Raw genomic sequence first — 21,183 nt, forward strand, 5'->3', positions numbered from 1 at the left:
ATGACCAAGGATGTAAAATGGCAGGGTGGTTACCCTTGTTTCCCTCCAGAATGAAATTACGGAACCACTCCCCATTGTGAACGAACGTAGCCTGCACGGTTGATGCCTCGTCCCCGCTTCACTCTGTCTTACTTCTCTGCATATCAGAGAGCTACGGTAACTGGTCTCTCTTGCGTTTTCAGTACAGCATGTTGTGTGCCCTGTGTCTATGACAACGAGGGGGTTCCCCAGCCGGTTCTTTTGCCGATACAGTGCCGACCTGTGGAACATTGGAATCAGCATCTTCATACAAGACGGTCCCTTCCTTGCTGTGCGACTCATACTGATGACCTATTTCAAAGTGATCAACCAGATGCTGGTGTTCTTCGCGGCCAAGAATTTCCTGGTGCTGGTGTTACAGCTCTACCGCCTGGTGGTGTTGGCCTTGGTGGTCCATGCCTCCTTGCGGAGTCAGCAAGAACGCCTGAAAGGAGAGCACAGACGCCCAGGTGTACCAGCTGAGAGTGGGGTCTCACCTGGAGCCCGGGCAGGTGGTTCGAAGGAGGGCTTGGCTATTCCTTTACAGGCCTTGCTGGTCACCTCTGACGACCCTCCCCTGACCCCGTAGTCACCGAGAGCAGCATGCTGCCAGAAGGCTTGACTTTCTGGTTCCTACAGACAGAATCTTCTCTCTCTCTCTCTCTCTTTTTTAACCTTGGCATATAATAATTTTCAAAAGAACAACATAAAAAGTGATCTTAAACCAAAGCCGAGGAACTTCTTTTTCAACGGAATGAAAAGAACTTTGATTAGCGGCTGTCGCTACAACGTCTGTGTGATGGCATCAGATGCTACAGTTGTTCAACCGCTAAGTGATTTGTTTGTCTTGAACTGTTTGAAAAGCTGTGGACAGGGTTACAGTGACACATGCCCTCAAGACATTTAATGCAGACAAACTGTCCTGGCTGTTACCTGAGAATAGAGAAGCTTTGAACTTTGGCTCTATTGTCAGACTATCTCATCTGATCTTTTCTGCAATGTCCCTCTGACATCAAAAAATGTACATTCAGTGAATGCAGAATAAATGAAGGGAAAAGTGCCTTTAAAATTACCTCAGTGTGGGCTGGAAGCAGTGAAAATCTCTGCCCAGCTGCCATAGCATCAAGAGGCCTATTCATCGCTGCACAGACCTTCCCAGCAAAAATCATTTTTCTGGGCTGCTGTAGTCTTCTGTCGTGGCGCATATGCTCTTACGGAAGTGTTACTGCTTTGGCTTGGGTGCTGCAAAATTCACAGCAAGCCATTCTGGTTACGGATCTATTGGTTGGGAGGCAGGAAATACTTGTCATGCTAGCAAAGTCTCAATTTCCACTCTAAACATGCCTTGCAGTATTCGTTAGCATTTTCCTTAACTCCATGTTACCATTTTCTATATCGCCAAGTTGAATTGTCTGGGTTGATATGCAAGAAAGCCCTGCAGCAGAGACTAAAGGTGTTTCAGGACCTTTAAGTGTTACCATAGTCGCTGGTGTCTGCCAGCTGTCAAGGGAGCTCCTCTGAACTGCCACATCTGGAGCCGGCCGGCCTTTGGTCTCAGGGAAGAGGTGGGTGATGGAGAATTGCATCGGCGCTGCTCATGGCCAACAGCCCTGGGTTAGTGATGAGGGTCAGAAAATGTCCCGGCATCATGGAAATCAGGAAATGTGCTTTTCTTCCCTGCATTACGACCGCATTTCCCCAGTATTGAAATAGCCATACGTTCCCTTTATATACCTCTGTACTTTCCAGATGGAGGCGATTCAGAACCTTTTAAAATGATTTCTTACTTTTAAAGATACAGTGTGAAAATCTCCCTGGCTTTAGAGCAGTAATTATGTAAAGCAAACAGCTCCAAAACTGTTCCTTTAGGGTTCAAAGCATAATTCCTCCCTGCTATTATGCTCAGGAATGGAAAGGGACATTAAAGATAAGGCAGGTTATGACCTTAAATTGGGTGTGACCTACCGACAACCAACTGGGACAGTTTCAACTATAAATCTGTGTGAGAGGATATCTGTTCAAACCATTTAATAAAGACTTGCATAGGCAAACTCTGATTTTATACAGAAAAATTAATATTTTCCAATTAATATCTTCTCCAGTGCCTGATAATGTTTCTATTTCTTTCTTTTTCTTCCTTGTGTTTCTAATTTTAACAATATGATGATTGTAAAATTACACATGAAGCTAATGGAATACACTTATAATTTTTCACAATATAATTTTATGAAAGTTAAGATCAGGAAATTATATTTATATAAAGAACTTGACAACTTTTAAGGGCATGCTATTTAAAACGCTTAGCAATTGAAAGCAAAATAATAACTGCTATTTATAAAGACGCCTCAGCAGAATCTGTTTTTATGTTGACTGTCTTGTGTTGAATGTTTTCCTCCACAACATGTATGTGCTGCTTATTATTGCAGATTTGCTCCTGGGCATACTTTTTATGTTCCAATTTTTTTTCTTCCAGCCAAACAAATATTGGGCCTCTAAAAATAGATAAAGTATAAAATAGTATGGCTGTTACAAGGATGTTTTTTAAATGCTTTTGAATCTGAGACTGGGCCTGGCTCCGTGAATGGTTTTCTACTATTTAAGTATTTTGTAATTAGCACTCCTCTAAAGGCCTGGGAAATAGAAAGTTCAGAGTCTAGCTTTACTATAGTGCCAGGAAGGCAAAGAGCGCCCAAGACCATCTCAGCAAGTACTGGTGGCAAAATAGACACGTGCTTTGCAAGGTTTTCCAGAAGAATCTGCTAAGGGCAGCATTTGTTAACCTCACTGCTAGGACTGCTACTCTCTTGGACCCTTTTTATAGCCGAAAAAAAATCTATATTCATTTAATTTATTGAAAAATAAAACCTAAGTCCAGGTTGTATGCCTAGGACCCCTGATGAAAAGCTCAAAATCAAGTCAGTTAATTGTATGTTTTTATTGTAGATTGCTAAATATTGTAATGTTTGAAAACATTCAAGCCTTTGCTATAAAGTGCCCTGGACAGAAGTGACTTCCCAGAGGCTGACATTCTGGGACTGGCTTCTATTTTACCTGTAATAACATAACGGACTTAGATCATCTTTATAATGCGATGCAGGCCATACCTCTCTTCCAGCCTCCACAGACACAGAACATGCATATCCCCAACCACTGAAGAAAGTGGCTTATTTGTGGTTGCTGGTGCTATTGTTAGTATTATTGTTACTGTTGTTATTTAATTGCTTGATTAAAGCTCAGTCAAATGTGCTTCCTAAAAACCTATCATTCCATTTGTGAGAAAACACAGTGTGCATGTTTTAGTGATGCTGTGTAGAAACACATCTCATAACCATCTTGTGGGCTTTCTTTACGTTCTAGAGGGGTCTCTGAGGACATGACTTGACACTGCAAGAATAGTGAACTGTCTTTCTCTTTGACTATTCTGTTAATTTTTATTTAAACTGGAACAGATAACATAAGAAAATGGAAATTTTTATTGGCCAATAACATTCTTTCTAATCTTCCAAAATGAAGATTGTTACACAAATTCATCAATTGGCTCTGTTGTCGTTCCACTGACATGTAGTAGCACTTTTAAGACCAAAAAGATGTGGCCAATAACTATCAGGATTCACTATCATAATAGTAATTGTTAACTTGTTATTTCATAGACTTTTCAAAGCCCTGGGAAGGAATTCATTTCAGTGCACGCTTTAGGATTTCCATACAGGTTTCGGAGATCCACACTGACTCTTATTATCATTGGCATTTGATCTCAATGACTCAATCACCTCTCCTGTTAAAAGAGAGAAAGGATTGCATAGGGCCACTGTCCACCTTCACTCTACTCCAGTGCCAGGAATGTGACATACATGCTGACGTACCTCTAGAGCCTCAGAGATGTAAATGAAAAATCAAACTGTCTAGAATTATAAGAACAGAAGAGACTGTTACTTTTTCCCCCCTAATTTCAGACTCCACTTTTTTTTTTTTTTTTTTTTGCTGTACGCGGGCCTCTCACTGTCGTGGCCTCTCCCGTTGCGGAGCACAGGCTCCGGACACGCACGTTCAGTGGCCATGGCTCACGGGCCCAGCCGCTCCGCGGCATGTGGGATCCTCCCGGACCGGGGCACGAACCCGTGTCCCCTGCATCGGCAGGCGGACTCTCAACCACTGCGCCACCAGGGAAGCCCTGGACTTCACTTTTTACTTAATGGACATTCTGATCCACTCTCAGAAACATCTCATTTGGGGTTAAACTAGGCAGCTGGACGATGTTTATGGCTTTGAGGCTTAACTAACTTTCTGTATGATGGGAGTAACTCTAAACAATGTTTGAATAATCAGCTCCTGCAGTCTTATATTTCATGGGTGTCCATCCTCTGAATCTTTCTTACAAAAGTATTTTATAAGAAAATTTTCTGTGAATTATTTATATTTATACTATTTTGCTATGAATGACATTAGTATTATATTATATACATTAAATAGTTTGTGTACAACTTTATCTTAATGTCTGTTTTTTGCCTGCATTTCCTGTCTTTGTTCTCTACTGTAATTAAATTTATTTATTTTTTGAGCTCTGGTTTAAAAAGAAAACTGGTCTACTTAGAATATGACTAAATGGCATTTCAAACTAGTGAGGAAAGACTGACCAATTTTTATAAATGATGTTGGGATATTCGGCGAACCATCTGGAAAAAATGAAGTTAGATTTTTATCTCATGCAATACATAGAGATAAATTCCAGATGGATCGAAGATCTAACTGTAAAAGTGAAAACTATAAAATATTAGAAGAAAATATGGACTGTGTCGTTAGCATTTGGGGAGTGGGAAATATCTTCCAAAGCAAGATATAAACCCCAGAAGCTATGAAAGAAAAGAATGACAGATTTTCTTATGTAAAGATTTAAAATTTCTAAATGGCAAAAGGTATCAGGAATACATCACTATTATCTACTTTTCTGGAGAAAGGTGTCAGTGCGCTCAGACAAGAGAAATAAGGGGTAAAGAAATTAGGAAGGAGGAGCGAAATTTATCACTTACTTCTAGAAGACTGAGTCTTGAATATGCAGGAAAAGCACAGAAAAACCTAAGAAACTATTACAAAGAATCTGAAATCACACAATAATCAATAGCTTTTCTATACACAAACCAACATCACATAGAATATATATCTGAATAAGAGATTTCCATTATAATATGAACTAGCATCATAAACTACATAGGAATAAAATGAATAAGAAATGCGCAAGATTCATGTGAAGAAAACTTTAAAATGATTTTGAGGACCATCAATGAATAATTTAACAAATAGAAAGACATATTCTATTGGGGAGTGGTAAGAAGCCTTGATATTTTAAAAAGTATCAATTTCTCCTAAACTGATCTATAAATTTAATACCATCTCCATAATGAATCAATAAGATTTTAATTTTTAATGACTACACAAGCTGATTCTAAAGATATTATGATTAAATAGGCATGAAAGAATAGCCAGAAAATACTAAAAGGAAGAAAAAAATTAGAGAGAGTGCTTTCAGCATATTTAAACATATTAAAGAGCTACAATAAGCAAGAGAATCTGATTCTGTCAGGAAGAAAAATGGAACAGAATAAGGTCAAGAAATAAATTGAAATACATAAGGATTTTGATACATGGTAAATCATGGGGCTGGGGTTGAGAGACTATTATAAGTGGTTTCAGGTCTGAAAAATATCAAACTGGATCCCTACTTCAATCCTTGTATCCAAAACATTTCCAGATGGATCAAAGAATTAAACATTAAAAATAAAAAACACGAGAACTTTGCTTTTACAACTGCAATGGTGAGAATGTTTTCAAAGCAAGATATAAAACTAGTAACCGTAGAAGATTCAAATATTTCAACTTGTAAAACTAAAAATTTTACATCTTAAAAATACTATAAGTGAATTCAAAAGTTGAACAACAAACACGGTAAATATTTTTGCAACAAATGTAACAAAGCATTAGTTTTCAGAGCAAACAGTACTTACAAACAAGAAGAAAAAAAATACCCACTGGAAAAAGGAGCAAAAGAGGTTACATATATGATTTACTGCAAAAGCTATAGTTAAGAAAATGGAAATCAAACCACAATGAAATACCATTTTTCAAATCCAGACTAAACCACGAGATGCCATTTTTCAATTAGCAGGTTGGCAAAGATTCAAAAAACTTTTAGAATGCTGTATTAGAGGGGATCAAGGGAAGCAGGCGTACTTATTCATTGGTCGTGAGGATGTAAATTGGAACAATCCTTTGGAAGACAATTTGGCAATATCAGTCAGAATTAAAGATACATTTATCATTTGACCCAGCAATTCAACTTCTAAGAATGTAGCCTGCAGATAAACGTGTGCAAAAATATGTATACAAGCCTGTTCAGAGCAGTATTTTCTCAGTATTTTCTACAATAGCAGCATAGTATCCATCAATAGGGTCATTATTAAATTACGGAACATCTATACTCCATAATACTATGTAGCTTTTAAAGAGACTGGAGTAGGTCCATAAATGCTGATAAGGAACAATCACTTAGATACTGTATTACATCAAAGTAAGGGAGAAAACCATGAGTTGAGCATGTCACTCTTTTTATAAATGTTATCCATGCCTTGTCCGGTGGCTAGAAATAGAGGAAATGATGCTCGAATTTCCAATGATCATGGACAGCCCCACATTTTTTTTTACCTTAATGCTTTCTATAATTTGAAAGTTTTAAGTATGCATTACTTTCGTAATTTTAAAGACAATTATTAACAAAAAGAAATCTCACCAACTTATAGAGCCTGCTGCTATGTACAGATACTCTGATATCATTTTGCAAATAAAGGAAAAGCACACCATTCTTTTTCACCCAAGAAGATAAAAAGACTTAGCCATTATAACTAAGGATGCTTTAGATAAATCAAAGGTTTAAAACGTATCAAATTCTGCTTGCCTTACGAAGTGTTAAACCTTAGGAAATGAAATAATGAATAGATCTAAAAGAACCTGGAAAAATCAAACTGACCAAAATGATTCACTGGGTCTTGATGAACACCATGGAGACCACTTTACAAGAGCCAGTCTGACACTTTCACACTCCACAGAGTGTGAAAACCATAGAGGAAGACAAACCATAGCGGAATTTCACATTGAATTACATAGTCAAGCTGATTTCCCCAGGAGAGAGAGAGAACTGAAGGAACCCTGAAAGAGAAAACTTCAGAAAGAATCTGTGCATCCGTTTCCCAGTCCATATTTACAGCCCATCTAATTTGTTTATGTAAACTTTTTAGATTTCTGCCAAATATTTACTAAATTTATAATTGATTGTGGTAAGTGATCAAATGGATCACATGCAAATCTGATCAAATTAGTGAGGAAAACAAAAATTCTGAAACCAACTATATGTCAGATATCATATAGTCTTTGTATCTAAACTAAGAATTTCGGGCAAGCAAAATTGGATCTGCAAGACAAAATATGTTTTCTCTGTGGAAGGTGTTGTTCAGTTTCTACCAAGTGCATAGTTGGAGAATTCAGGTGGTTGTGGTTCTGGGATCTTGGGGGTTGTTTCTACCTTCTGGCAACGAGTGTTCTTCCCTAGTATTCAAGGGCTCCCATATGACCTGAGTGACAGCTAACAGCTGGGTCAAAGCTATAATTATTTCATCAGCTCTCTTGGTTTCAACTAACTCCTACCAATACCTAGCTATTGGCCTCTAACGTCAACCTCTTTCCTGGACTCCGTGCCTGGATTTGCATCTCCCCCCACCCCCAGATATTCTGCAAGCATCATGCACTCAGTATACATGGAGTACAAGTTGTACCACACTTAACATGCAATATGCCTCCCTCCCTGTGTTCCATATAATGGCTAGTAGCACCACTAGCCTCTCAGGCACCCATGTTAAAACCAGAGACATCCTTGACCCTTGGTTCTTCTTGCTTATCCTTTCTACCTAAGTGATCTCCAAATTCTTTCAGTTATGTTGCTTATAATTCCTTTCCATTTTTAACCTGCCCTCTCTATTTCAACTGCTACCATCCTAATTTAGTGTCTCATCATTTCTTGCCTCACTGACTGCAGTCATTTCCCAACTGGTCATTCAACCTCCTGGTTTAATCCCCCATAATAATATCCCAAACTGAATTCAGAGCTGTTCTAAAATGCACAATTTATCATATGTCTCTTCTATTTAACACTTTGGTGATGCCTTGCTTTCAATAAAACCAAGCATGAAGTCCCAAGGAAATCATTTAAGACCTTTCACAAGCTGGCCCTAACCTGACTTTTCAGTCTTTTTTCCCATCAATCACTGCACTCATACACACACACACACACACACACACACACACACACGCACACGCACACACACACACCTGCCACCATAACATACTACTCATGCCCCCCTAAACTTGTCATTATCCTTTACATTGCTGTGTATTTGTGCACCATGCTATTTCTTTTTTGCAGTGATGCTCTCCATTGCCAGCACTCCATTACTGATACCTTGGTCTACTCACTCCTCACTTCTCATGGGCAGCCCATTTCCCCATCCCGAGTTCATGGTTAGGGGAGGAAGAACAACCCCATCAGCCAAGATTATTCTGCATCCTAAAAGCACCCAGGAAAATGAGCACAGACCTCCTCTGGGAGCAGAGACATCCTCCAGTCCTGGGTCACTGAGTTCTGGGGTTTCCTCTGAAGCAGCAGAGCTGATGAGGACACCAGGTAAGACAACAGGGACGCAGAGCTATGGGATTTGTCACTTATCATGAGCGTGAAGAAGAATCTACAGGAGAAGCGATGGGTCGGTGGTCCCCAGAAGTTATCCCCTCTTTTTCTCAGATCTGGCTGAACTAGTCAGTTTCTCCTGTATTTACTAATCTAACAGCTTCTATTTATATTGCCTCAGTGATGTCTTCCCCTGCTCCTTATGAAGAGTCCCCCCTTCTAGCAGTATTTCTCACCTAGCGATCGCCAACCATGGCAGAAACCCAAAAAAGCTTCAGAAGGCTTAGCTCAAAGATCACATTTGCCTGCTTCCCAGATTGAGTGACTCTCCTCCTTTACTGTGTATTTACAGCACTTTGTACTTGCCTCTGTCCCAGTGGTTACAATAATATATGCAATGATTCATTTATGTGTCTATGAGCTGTCCGAGGGCATTGGCCAAGTCTTAGACTCTATTATAATAACCACGCAGATGCAGACACACTCAAAGTTTGTCTGTCCCCAGAACTCACCAAGCTTCTTTCTGTCTTGGGGACTTCATTCCCGCTGGTGCTTTTTCCTGGGACAACTCCTACTCTCCCGTCCCATTTCCCCAGAGCTGGCTCCTTCTTTTCGTTTGGATTCCAGCTTAAGTGCAAGGTCCTCAGAGAGGCCATCACTTTTTCCCTTTGCCAATAATCTCCATCACAACTATCTTTATTCCTAGAATTTATCATTGATGGAAATTATCTCTACTTTGTATTTTAATTTGTTTACTGTCTATCCTACCTATAATGAAAATGTAAAGGTCAAGGGTACCTATCTTGTTCATCTCTGTGTCCCAAGTGGGTAGCACATAGTAGCTGCTCAAAAACAATTATTGAGTACATTATTTTTCTGTGCTTATTTATACCTATAATTTTTTATAAAACTAAAATCAAACTACATATTTACGTGTATATTCTGCTTTGTTCATTTATTATCATTTCTTGAGCTTTTCCTAATGTTAATTATTCTTTGAGAATATAATGCCCAGCTACTCTTCTGTGTGAATGTAGAAAAAGTTCTAAACACCATTTTTTTTTTAGATTCCACATAAAAGCGATATCATTGTCTTTTTCACAGGGAACTCTACTCAGTACTCTGTAATGAGCTATATGGGAACCGAATCTAAGAGTGGATACATGCATATGTATAACTGAGTCACTTTGCTGTACACCTGAAACTAACACAACACTGTAAATCAACTGTACTCCAAAAAAAATTAATTTTAAAAAAAGACCTCATCACCAAATACCAAGGCTTTCCCAGCCGTCATCCCCCTGAGCACTCTGCTTTGGGTGCCTGGAATGCCTTTTCTTTGTGGCCATCACCATGGTGATATGAAAATCCTCACCTCCTGGTTCTCATCTTCTCTCACTATTGGTTCCTTCTAACTGTGGGTCCGTCTACTCCTTCACTTTCTAAATGTACAAGTTCCATCTCGTCCATCTGGGCTAATCTCTCCCTTTGCAATTCCACTCCCATCAATGAGCCCTTACGTCTAGAGCACCAGCTGTTTCCCAAGCGGCTCCTCCACGTTGCCAGGGCGGTGGTCTCCTGGCACTCCCAGCCCACCATGTCCAAAACTGGATTCAAAACGTGTCCTCTCCCAAATCAGCTCCTTTTCTTGAACGCTCAAAGCCTACAAAACCACCATCCTTCCAGTCATTTTGGCTCAAGCTAAGTTGTCATCTTTGACTGACTACCCATTCACACATTTTCTGAATCTTACTTCATTATTTTTTTGCATGCTGAATATAATTTTGTTGCTTTTCTCTGATTACACAAGTCATATGTGTTCAATGCAATGATTTCAAACATATAGAAAAGAGGGTAAAAATCACGTGGGATCCCACCTTACTGTAATGTTCATCATTAATAATAATCATTCTTTCATGAATCTTTTACTTCAGATAGAAAAATGATAGACAAATAGGTAGATGACAGCTAGCTATCTAGCCAGGTAGATAGATGAGTTCATAGAAATAGGATAATATATTAATTAAATCTTTAAAGGTTAAAAAACATCAAAAGAGTTGCAAAAACTGTGGGTTAATTTAAATTTGTATGATGAATAATGTCAGCTTTCGATCTTGTCAGTATTACCTTTATGAAGGCATATATAACCTCATGTGGAGAAATGAAGAGTGTTTGTTTTAGGGTTTTTGTGAATTTGAAGCCTGGACCAAATGGTGCCCCTGCGGAAATTCTGGAATTGGGACCTTGTTTTATTCATCTTTCTATGCTCCATGGAGACTCTCACGGTATGTGTAGAATAATATTTTGCTCTATGAATGATCAATGGCCTCAACAAATATCTTTTAATACCTACCACATACAAGCCACTGCTAGCTATGTGAGAGATATACAAATGAATAAGACATTGCCCTTGCTTTTGAGGAAATTTATATCTATGGTTTTTTAAAAAACAAATGTTTATAAACTCTATAAACTTCGCTCCCTACCACCTGTCTTCAAGTCTGTGAAGAGTTCATTTTGGTTCTCTCTGGGTTTTGTGTAGGACCTGAAGTTTCCAGCCTTGTTCCCAACGTACACTTTGACACATAAGAGAGGATGCAAAAAAAAAAAAAAAAAAAAAGGATATCTGAGAGGGCTGATTTAAAAGAAATGAAAGTTGTTTATTTTTTGAAAACACATTTTGTAGGTGATGGCTCTTGATCACTGTGGGACGGCCACTGTAGGATCCCTCAAACATTGCAAGATCTCATCCTGGGCCTGTAATCATTTTGGCTATAATCTGCTGTCTTCTTTTCAAAGGATGCAGCTATTCTGGAGAGGCTTCTGTCTGAACTCAGCCATATTTCTAGGCTCAAAGTAGTGGGACACTGCTCATGTGAAAGCACCATGGACAACTTGAAAGCACTATATGGACCTACAGAATAATCTGAAGTGTGTTCCCAGTACATGTCCAGGACAGAAGATGCTCATTTGTCACATGTGAGGGAGCAGTGAAATTTATTTTTGCCAATTCACTGGGTTGAAAGGAAGACTACGTGGGCCCATCACATTCTAGCAATTTCCATCACAGCAAAAACAATCTTAGAAGGAAGACATACTTGATCCCTACTTGAAGATTCCAAGCTCTTTCATTAACTCTTTGCAAGTACTTTTCCAAAAATTTAAGATTATACTTCAGCAATATATGGCATAAAAGCATTAGAGAAAAAGCTAGTTGAAAATGTCAGTCATATTTAAGAGCAGCTGTCCACCATGTCTCTCTGGGGAAGGAGCCCATTAAGCTGTATGCTGCTGAATCAGATGTGACAAAAAAGTTCATTCAGCCCGGTTTATTTTGCCTTGAGAGTCAGAAGCATGAGTGGCAATGGCTGGTCTTTCTGGATCTGCTGTTCCTTCTACTTTCAAGACTGTTGAGTCGGACCTGACTGAGCTCACGGACATCTCTGGCTCTGCTGCACACATGCGCCTCTTCACAGCCTGAGTGCCGGTGATCTATAGCATCCTGGTAATTTGTGTTTTAAAACTGCACACCTACCTGCCCAGATGTAAAATCAGCACCAAGCAGAATCAGCTTCCCCTCGAACCTGTGTGTTCTGTGTTCTTCCACAGAAGACTAAACACCGCAGTGCTGATCCGGGGTGCATGTTATACGGTGCGTGACACCTCTGGGGGTGACAGTCATATTCACCAAAGCTCCAGTCCCTCGAAAGGGATAATGTGCAGGAACTGTGTGGGCAGCTATTAGAGAATTCATCCTTGCCTTATGGCTTTTCTAAAACTTAATAAAAATCCTCTTTTCAATCAGAATCTTCCAAAGAATACAGACCTCATTTCTCCAACTTCTGGGAGAAGCCAAAGCAAACATCAACTACTATAACTTCTATTTTTCAGTTTCAAGTGCCTCAAAAATGCTCTTTCACTTAGTGTCATGCTGTTGATCTCCTTTCAGATTTGCCTACACAAGGATTTTACTCAGGACAGATTCTGCTCTTTATTTGTACTTTGAGTCACATACCTTTGGAGCCTTTGAGCTTGAAGGAATGTTAGATCTCCTTACCTCTTTGAAGGCGAAGAGATGAAAGCTGGAAGAAGAGAAGGGGCGTCCTAGTTTTACTCTAGTGAAAGGTACCATCAAGACCGAAATGACCTGTGCACAAAAGCAAAATACATACAACAGAACAAAAATTAAACATGTTCAGTTTTCTGCCAATAACATAGTATCTATAATACCCTTAAGATAATCTTCCTTGCTCAACATTTTAGAGTTTATGCAATGCTTTCACATAAATTGTTGCAATCCTCACAACCACTCTGGATGCAAGTTTTTTTTTTTTTTTTTTTTCTTAAACAAATGAGGAAAAGAGGACTCAGGTGGCCAAAAGACTGGCAAAGATCATGTCTTTGGGTCTGAACAGGGGCTCAAGTCCAAAGGTTCGGATCCCCAGGCAGGAATGCATTATGAAATGATTCTACCCATCAGTGAGCAGCAACTTAAACATCTAAATAGATTTGCTTTTTCCCATTGGTCTGTAATTTTCCAAACTTAGCTTTGACCAGCAAAATTGTCCTGCCGTACCCAGAAGTGGGTCCAAAGACACTTCCATAAGATGACAACAATATCTGTCAGAATAATCAGAATGGGATTAAATTACCACTCTATTTTTTTGCGCCCTAAACTGGTTTGTTCCCAGCAGCTTCAATCCTCAGAATATTAAACTAATTTGATGGCTTCTTCCCAAAGAGAGATTTATAGTGTGCAGATTTGTTCAAAGAAAACTCTTGCCATTGTTTCTGTGGTACCGGGATTAATTATGCCAGACTGTTTTAGTTTGTTGTCTCCTTTTCTATATTTAATGGAGCTAGGAAAAGTAAAACTCATTTTTCTTCCTTCCCACGCTGAAACCCCTACCATATTTTCTTAGGCAAATTAATAAAAGACACCGTTACAGGGAAGATGTGGGATTCTTCTACAGAAGACCTTCTTAGTTTCCCTGACACACACTTCTTCCCTTCCCTTCCCTTCCCAGCTTTTCCTCTTTCATAGAAGCACTTTAAGTCATGGTTGTCAGGAGTCTACAGCAAGTAAACGTTGACACGGAAAACACTAGGTTTTCCTTTTTCTTCTTTCTCTGATTTCTTCATCTGCATGAATTAAAACCTATTCTAAACTGGCTTCTTTGCTTTTGGCACGAAAATAAGTTCTTCAGGGGCTTCCCTGGTGGCGCAGTGGTTGAGAGTCCACCTGCCGATGCAGGGGACGCGGGTTCGTGCCCCGGTCCGGGAGGATCCCACGTGCCGCGGAGCAGCTGGGCCCGTGAGCCATGGCCGCTGAGCCTGCGCGTCCGGAGCCTGTGCTCCGCAACGGGAGAGGCCACAGCAGTGAGAGGCCCGCGTAGCGCAAAAAAAAAAAAAAAAAAAAAAGAAGTTCTTCAAGTGCTCATGAAGGGCCCAGTCACCTCATCCTGGGCCTTTTGCTTCCTTAACTTTCTGTTCCTCAACTTGTCAGGCATGTCCCTTGTCAGACCAGTATAATTTTTTTTCTGTAAAACCTGAATTGGTAACCTTGGAAAGTCTGAATTGCATCCAAAAGGAATTCATTACTGAGTGGCGGTGACTTTGACTTTCATGAAAATGAATGCTCCGAAACCATGAGCTTTGGAAACTAATTCATTACACTTTTTTTCTTTTTTTTTGGTGGTGGGGTGGATAAAAGTGCCTTTCATAAAAGTACCTCTTGTATGAGTATCCTGTGTGACCTATCTCTTATGAAAGAAAATGTTAGGACAGTTAGCTATTTGGAAACATTGTACATGCAAGCTTTTATGCTGACTTTCACTGAGAACAAGATGAATCATGAATACTTAAAATTATTTCCCCATGGTCCTACTTAAATCCTAGTTTAACTGTTTCAGAGTATGCACCCGGGGGAAGCCATATGCAATATGGGTTTGGGAGCTGGAGCTTCCAAGAACTGTCCAGCTCTGTGGCCGGTGGGAATGCCTCTCCCTGGAATTTTCATCTCAGTCCCCTCTTGTCTCATTATTTGGGCAGATACAGTCATATCTCTCTTTCTCTTGAGGCAAAAGAATAATACCACTAGCCCGAGTATTTTGTAGGTTGGCCAAAGTTATGAGATTTTTCCTTAACTTAGAAAAATTACATAAACGAACAGAGTAAAAGATTCATACATCGAAGACCCAGATTTTAAAAATTTAATATTATATCATATTTGCTTCAGAAATTTTTCATATTAAATACATAAATAAAATAGGAATTAAGGAAAAATCTGCTTTGTACGTCTACTCAATGATATTCTTTCTCTCTCCCTAGAGGCACACACTCTCATCAATTTGGGATATATTCTCCCAGACCATGTTTTTACATCTTTACTACCCATCTTTAAACATTTTATACTATTTGAGGCATATGATTCTGTTTGCCCACCTAATCACTGTCATTCCCCTCTGCCCTTCTATCAGGACCCTGCTCTTGTTCAGGAAGCAGAGAGCAAGAAGTCTATTCATTCACCCCTCCCAGGCTCTGGCGCAGCTAAAGAGTGGAGGGGTGGGTAGGGAACGATGTGACCTAGATCTGACCAAGGAGGTAGAAGCAGAAGTTCAGAAGATGAGGCTTCTGTAAAAACCATCATTTTCTTGGTAAGAGGGGGTATATTCAGATTAGGTTCAGATTCATCTTCTACCCTTTCTCTCTATGGACCTGATGCATGGATGAAGTGTGTGGAGTGGAAGCTCTCATCTTGTCATCTTGAGGATGAAAGAGAGAAAGACAGAATGAGCTCTGGGGAAGGAACCCTGGTTGCAGGTCTGAAGACCCCTAAAAACAATTTTCAAGCTCTCCACCAGAGATGGACCAATTAAACATATTTACACGTTATATACTCTATCCTCTTTCTGGACCACCAGACCTGGTTAATTGTACAGGTGGCCCACCCCTCACTTTGTGGGACCTGACCGATGGCTTCTTGGAGCCACCTTCATGTGGATCACCTTCAGCTGAACTCTTACAGGACAAAATTATAAACCTCTATTTGGTTAAGCCACTGTCATTAAATTTCTTCGAATGCGACCAAACACAATCCTAACTGCTGATATATTGTTTTTAAGATTTTTTAAATGGTGGTATCCTAACAAGCTGTTTTACAACTTGCTTTTTTTACTTAAATTATGTTTGACCTCGATCCATTCTGATACATATCTAGTTCATTTACTTTTAAATTTATTTCTTCTATTCATTTCTTTTTGATGGCCCTTTAGATTGTCTCTAACTTTTCACCATTACCAAAATATTGTTCTGCACAGCCCCGCAGGCTCACACACACAAGAGTTTCTCTAGGATGTGTGCTAGATGTGGACTCTGACAGATCTTCCTGAGATTCTTAATTTGGGTCTAAGTTACTTTTTTTTTTTTTTTTTTTTATCCGGTATGTGGGCCTCTCACTGCTGTGGCCTCTCCCGTTGCGGAGCACAGGCTCCGGAAGTGCAGGCCTAGCGGCCATGGCTCACGGGCTTAGTTGCTCCGCGGCATGTGGGATCCTCCCGGACCAGGGCACGAACCCGTGACCCCTGCATCAGCAGGCGGATTCTCAACCACTGCGCCACCAGGGAAGCCCTAAGTTACTTTTTGAAAATAGAACTATTTGTACATTTAGAGGCAAGTGGGCAATGGCAGTCTCCAGGACTCTTTAAACAATACCATGTCACATTTCCTAATTTTCTTACCATATTTGTTAGGCTTCTGACAAAACTAGATTGAAAGCTAAAATCTGGGGGGGGCGGGAAATGCAGAAACAGCAGCAACTAAGTAAGAAAGATTTTGATTTCCACCAGTTCTCTAACCGTTCCTTCTGTTATTCCATTTGTGGCCATGAAACTCTATACCAGGAGTTTCCAACCACGGTACTATGGACATTTAGGGCTAGGTCACTTTTTGTTGTGGCACCTGTCCTGTGTATTCTGGGATGTTTAGCAGCCTCTCTGGCCTCTACTCACTAGATGCCACGAGCACACCCCCTCCAGTTGCAACAACCAAAATGACTCCAGACATTGCCGAATGCACCCTGAACATGATACAAATTAAAACTGATATTTACTATCAAAGTTATTTAGCATTAGGGAGTGGGGGGGATCAAAATCACCCAGTTGAGAACCATCGCTCTACAGTCGCTAATCTTATGGTATTTAGGACCAATGTAAACAGAGAATCCCACGGAGGCACTGGCAGACCATGTGATTTTTACAAAATGGCCATTTTAAGCCCATTTAAGAAGTCTATTATGGATTCAATTTCAGTAAACCAATATTTCCAACCCTTAAGTTGGCGAAATTAATTTTGGATATTTATAAAACCTTTGTAAAATAAAAATATAAGAAATAATAACAACAATAATAATAGCATTTATACTGTATTAGGAATTTTCCTAAACATGTTACTATGCCTGCTTGTTTAATCCTCACAACGTAGCTGTGATATAGGTACTATTTTATACCCCTTTCACAGATGAAAACACTAAGGTACAAGAAGGTTAAGACTTGTTCTTCATATTCTTTTTAATTCTCACAACAAGCCTTCAAAGTACACACAATTACTGCCATTGTGCAGATGAATAAATTGAAACAGAGATGAACAAACCTATTAAGCAACTATCCCACAGTATTAAACTCCGAGGTGATATTCAATGTGGATTAATGTGGTTATACCCATGAACATGGTATAAATGAAAATTGATATTTACTATCAAAGTTATTTATTATTCAGCATTAGAGATATGAATCCCTTAAGATGAAATAAATACAGAAAAATTAGATTTTATAAATACAGAAAAATTAGATTTTATAATTTGTAATAGAAAATTATATTCATGTCTAAGTTTAAAATTTTCAACTTTCTCCCTGTTTCTCTTCCTCCCTAGGCCCCACATTCTTTTCAGTAAGGATTTAGGTAAGGCAGCTAACCAGATGTATAAAGCTAACTAAATATAATAAAACGTGTTATAGTAACATAAAGTGGATTCAGAAATGATGAATAAACACTTCCTATATGGACCTATACACTGCTATGGGAAGGCTATAAACGAGAATTCTGTTCTCTCACTGCCACTATGAAAAGGGAGATGTGGTCAATTACGTAGTTCCCAGGGCCCATTAAATAAAAAACAAACCCATTACTCAGAAGTACCACAGTGGCTGGTACTAAGATCAGACAGCAATTTCTCCCATTGCAGCTGACAAAGTTACACTGTATACAGTGTTCCGAACAGCATCCTCTACAGCACGCAAACAATAAATGCAGCGAGGAGTTTCGTAAGTCTGGGCGGGCTGCAAGCCCAGTTCAGGGCAAGCGTGATTATCACTTGTGAGCTGTCCTTTTTATCCTGACTGCAATTTGATTCTCTGATGAACATTTCTGAAGTCATCAAAATATCATCAAACTATACAAGAATTTTAAACATCATCCTGATCTTATTGGTTTTTGTTGATTCTTTGGGCTCTCCGTTATTCTCCATTTGACACAGCCTTTATAAATCAACAGACAGATTTACTTTCTTTTTTAGAGGTTCAAAAATTCCTGATTGTACCTGTCTCCAAAACTACTGTACTGGACCACCGTGGGGTCACTGTGGTTTATGCTACTGACTTAATAGTGATTTCTGTAACTTTATTGCCCCAGCCTGCTCAGTTGCTTATATTCTGTAAGGTTCAGGGCACTTTATAAATTAATAATTTTTTAAAAGCCTACAGTAACATTTGCACAGGTCTATTAGCAACCAGAACAATGGTGAGGATTATAATGGATTTTCTTGCGTTACATCTTTCAAAGAAGATCCAGCAGAGTAGGTCGAGGTGAAAATAGCTGAAACTTCTAGTTCCTATTGTAATTCAGAAAGTACTGATACTTATTATTATTATTAATAATATTATTATCATCATTATCATTACAAATAGTGAAAGTAGGGAGGCATAAATAAAGTCTGCCCTAGGGGCAGCCTGAAGCTATATTCCAGCAAGTTACTGTGCTTCACTATTATGAGAATTTTTATCCATCATCAATAAAAAATGAGCATAGCAGTTATTATGGCAGTTTCCACAGTCAAGACTGTTTCTGCTATTACATCTCTTAGTAAAAGGGATGATATGCTCTCCATTATACGATGTCAACTCATCCACCTTTCTGACATTAAAGTATAGTGTACAACCTTTTACATGGATTCTTCCATAGTGAAGTCACATTTCCATGCACTTGGGGCAAGGACACAATGGGGCTAAATTAACTGTGGGCAGGAAGTAAAGTAAATTACATTTTTTTATAAACCAATAGGGGTACTGCGCTGCCTCCATTCTTTTTTTTGGAGAGGAATGAAGTTGAAACAAATTTGATAAAACAAATATTTTACAGAGCAGGCCTACGTTCACCAGTGGTGGAATTATGCCAGACCAGTGCCCTTGATGCTCCAGTGGGCACACTCCCCGGAAACACAAAAGAAGTACGTACTTCTCCACCCCTACGCTCTCCAGCACCATGGATACGAATAGCAACCTGAGCAGCTGCCTGGTGTTGCAGCCATCTTTCCAGCACCACGGTAGTTGGCGCTGGGCTCTCAGAATACCAGAGTTCCCATCCCTGTATGCTATTTTTTTTATCCCCCAAGCCCTTTTTATTTTATTTTGTCTTTTTTAAAAAAATATTTATTTAGGCTGCGCCAGGTCACAGTTGCGGCACGCGGGATCTTCGATGTGGCATGCGGACTCTTATTTGCAGCACGTACACGGGATTCAGTTCCCCGACCAGGGATCGAAGCCGGGCCCCCTGCGCTGGGAGCGCGGAGTCCTTCCCACCGGACTACTAGGGAAGTCCCTATTTTGTCTTTCTTTTTTAAGCCTAACTACTCTTGCTTATGATCATCAAAGGGATATAGGAGCTTCTTGGGTAACTCGCTAAAGAGTATACGTGGAGAAGTCTGAGAAGCACAAGGTTTGGAAGAGAAGACCCCACTTCAAGTCCAGCCTCTACGTTCCTTTGATGTGTTACTTTGAGAAAATGCCTTTCCCACTTAACAGATATTTTTAAGGGTATAGGACCAGCTCAAAATGACTGCCACTTCTTTGGGAAACTATGTCCATCCTGTTTGCATACTTCTCACCCACCACGAACTAGACCTTACCCATCAGATTTTCTCCCCCTACAGGATTGATAAAAGGTAAGCTATGGAAAGCTTCATTCTGTCATGTGGACAAAAGAGCAGAAAAAGTTAATCTGCAGGTAGCAAATAATGTGATAGGAAGGAAGAGAAGAGGCAATACAGGAAAGGGAGACTGAGTCTTGTGTATTCTTAAGCCATCCTAGGAAAGCAGCCAGAGTCACCCTGGCAGTGTTCCCATCCCACCACCTCCACTGAGACCCTACTTGACATCTGGCTGCCCACCTACACTCTGGTTCTGTGAGACCCCCTAAGTCATGACACTTGGAGTGCTTTCTATTGTTTTTTCTAGATTTTGTAGGTCTTTGTTCCCTGCAACCGCAAGAATTCTAAAGACACTCTTGAGGTCTTGGTTTTTCTTTTTCTACCACAGAAATAAGAATTCCTGACCCACTATTATCATGGGCTCACTGGGAGGGGCAAGTGAGTTGATGGACAAGGATGTTCTTTGTTAATCATTTTCAAGCTCATTCATTTTCTCAACGAATGTTTACCTGGCATCCGCTATGCCCAATGCTCTGGATGTGAGTATAAAGCACAGAGAAAAAGAACTGATTACTAAATAGAATTTATGTTCTAAGGGAGGGAAATAGACAATACATTTTTTTTAAAAGCTAGTAAATATATTGTATGACAGATAATAAGAGGAAGTAAAAATGTAGTGTAAAGGTGGCAGGGAGTGATGGAGGTGAAGGAGTCGTTATTTTAGGTGGAATGGTTAAAGAAAGCCTCAATAACGCAGTAACACCTGAGACATGATGCAAATTAGGGAGTGAGATAGGGGGACATCTGAATAACAGCATTCTAACAGAAGGAAGGTCAATGCAAAAGCTCTGAGGCAGGAGTGGGCATGTTGTGTTTGAGGAACAGGAAGAAGGCAAGAGTGACACCACAGGAAAGGAGATCCTCCAGTGGCTGATATCCTATGGTAACAACTTTGAATTTTACTCTGGATGAGATGGGAAGCTATTGGAAGCTTTTGAGCACAGATAAGATGTGATTACACTTCCATTTGAAAAGGATTATCGAGATGTTGTGTTAAGAATAGACAATAGACGGGAAAGGTAAAGCCAGGAAATCTGCTGGGCAGCCAATTCGTGGTCCAGGTGAGAGATTTTGGTGGCTTGGGTAAGAATGGTGGCTGTAGAGGGATAAGGAAGTGCCATCTTCTCATTTCATTTGAAGGTAGAAGATACCAGGGTTGCTGATGGTTTAGAGATGG

At 39.8% G+C, this 21,183-nt stretch overlaps 1 protein-coding gene and 1 long non-coding RNA gene across 7 annotated transcripts in view; one reads left to right on the forward strand and one right to left on the reverse strand.

The window, feature by feature from the left end:
• Positions 1–4,503, forward strand: part of TMEM26 (transmembrane protein 26) — a 50,331-nt gene extending 45,828 nt beyond the window's left edge. Inside the window, exon 6 of one of the 2 annotated variants that reach the window (XM_059055087.2) lies at positions 183–4,503. In XM_059055087.2, coding sequence (XP_058911070.1) covers positions 183–607 — 425 coding nt within the window. In that variant the 3' untranslated portion in view covers positions 608–4,503. The remainder of the gene's footprint in view (positions 1–182) is intronic. The other variant, XM_059055086.2, reaches the window with a different exon arrangement.
• Positions 1–21,183, reverse strand: part of LOC136793555 (uncharacterized) — a 462,713-nt gene that overhangs the window by 141,666 nt on the left and 299,864 nt on the right. For all 5 annotated transcript variants that reach the window (XR_010838968.1, XR_010838970.1, XR_010838967.1 and 2 more), the window contains one exon: positions 12,804–12,893. This is a non-coding gene — a long non-coding RNA (uncharacterized lncRNA). The remainder of the gene's footprint in view (positions 1–12,803; positions 12,894–21,183) is intronic.

Source organism: Kogia breviceps, chromosome 2 (assembly GCF_026419965.1).
Source record: "Kogia breviceps isolate mKogBre1 chromosome 2, mKogBre1 haplotype 1, whole genome shotgun sequence".
In the NCBI taxonomy this organism is placed as follows: Eukaryota; Metazoa; Chordata; class Mammalia; order Artiodactyla; family Physeteridae; genus Kogia; species Kogia breviceps.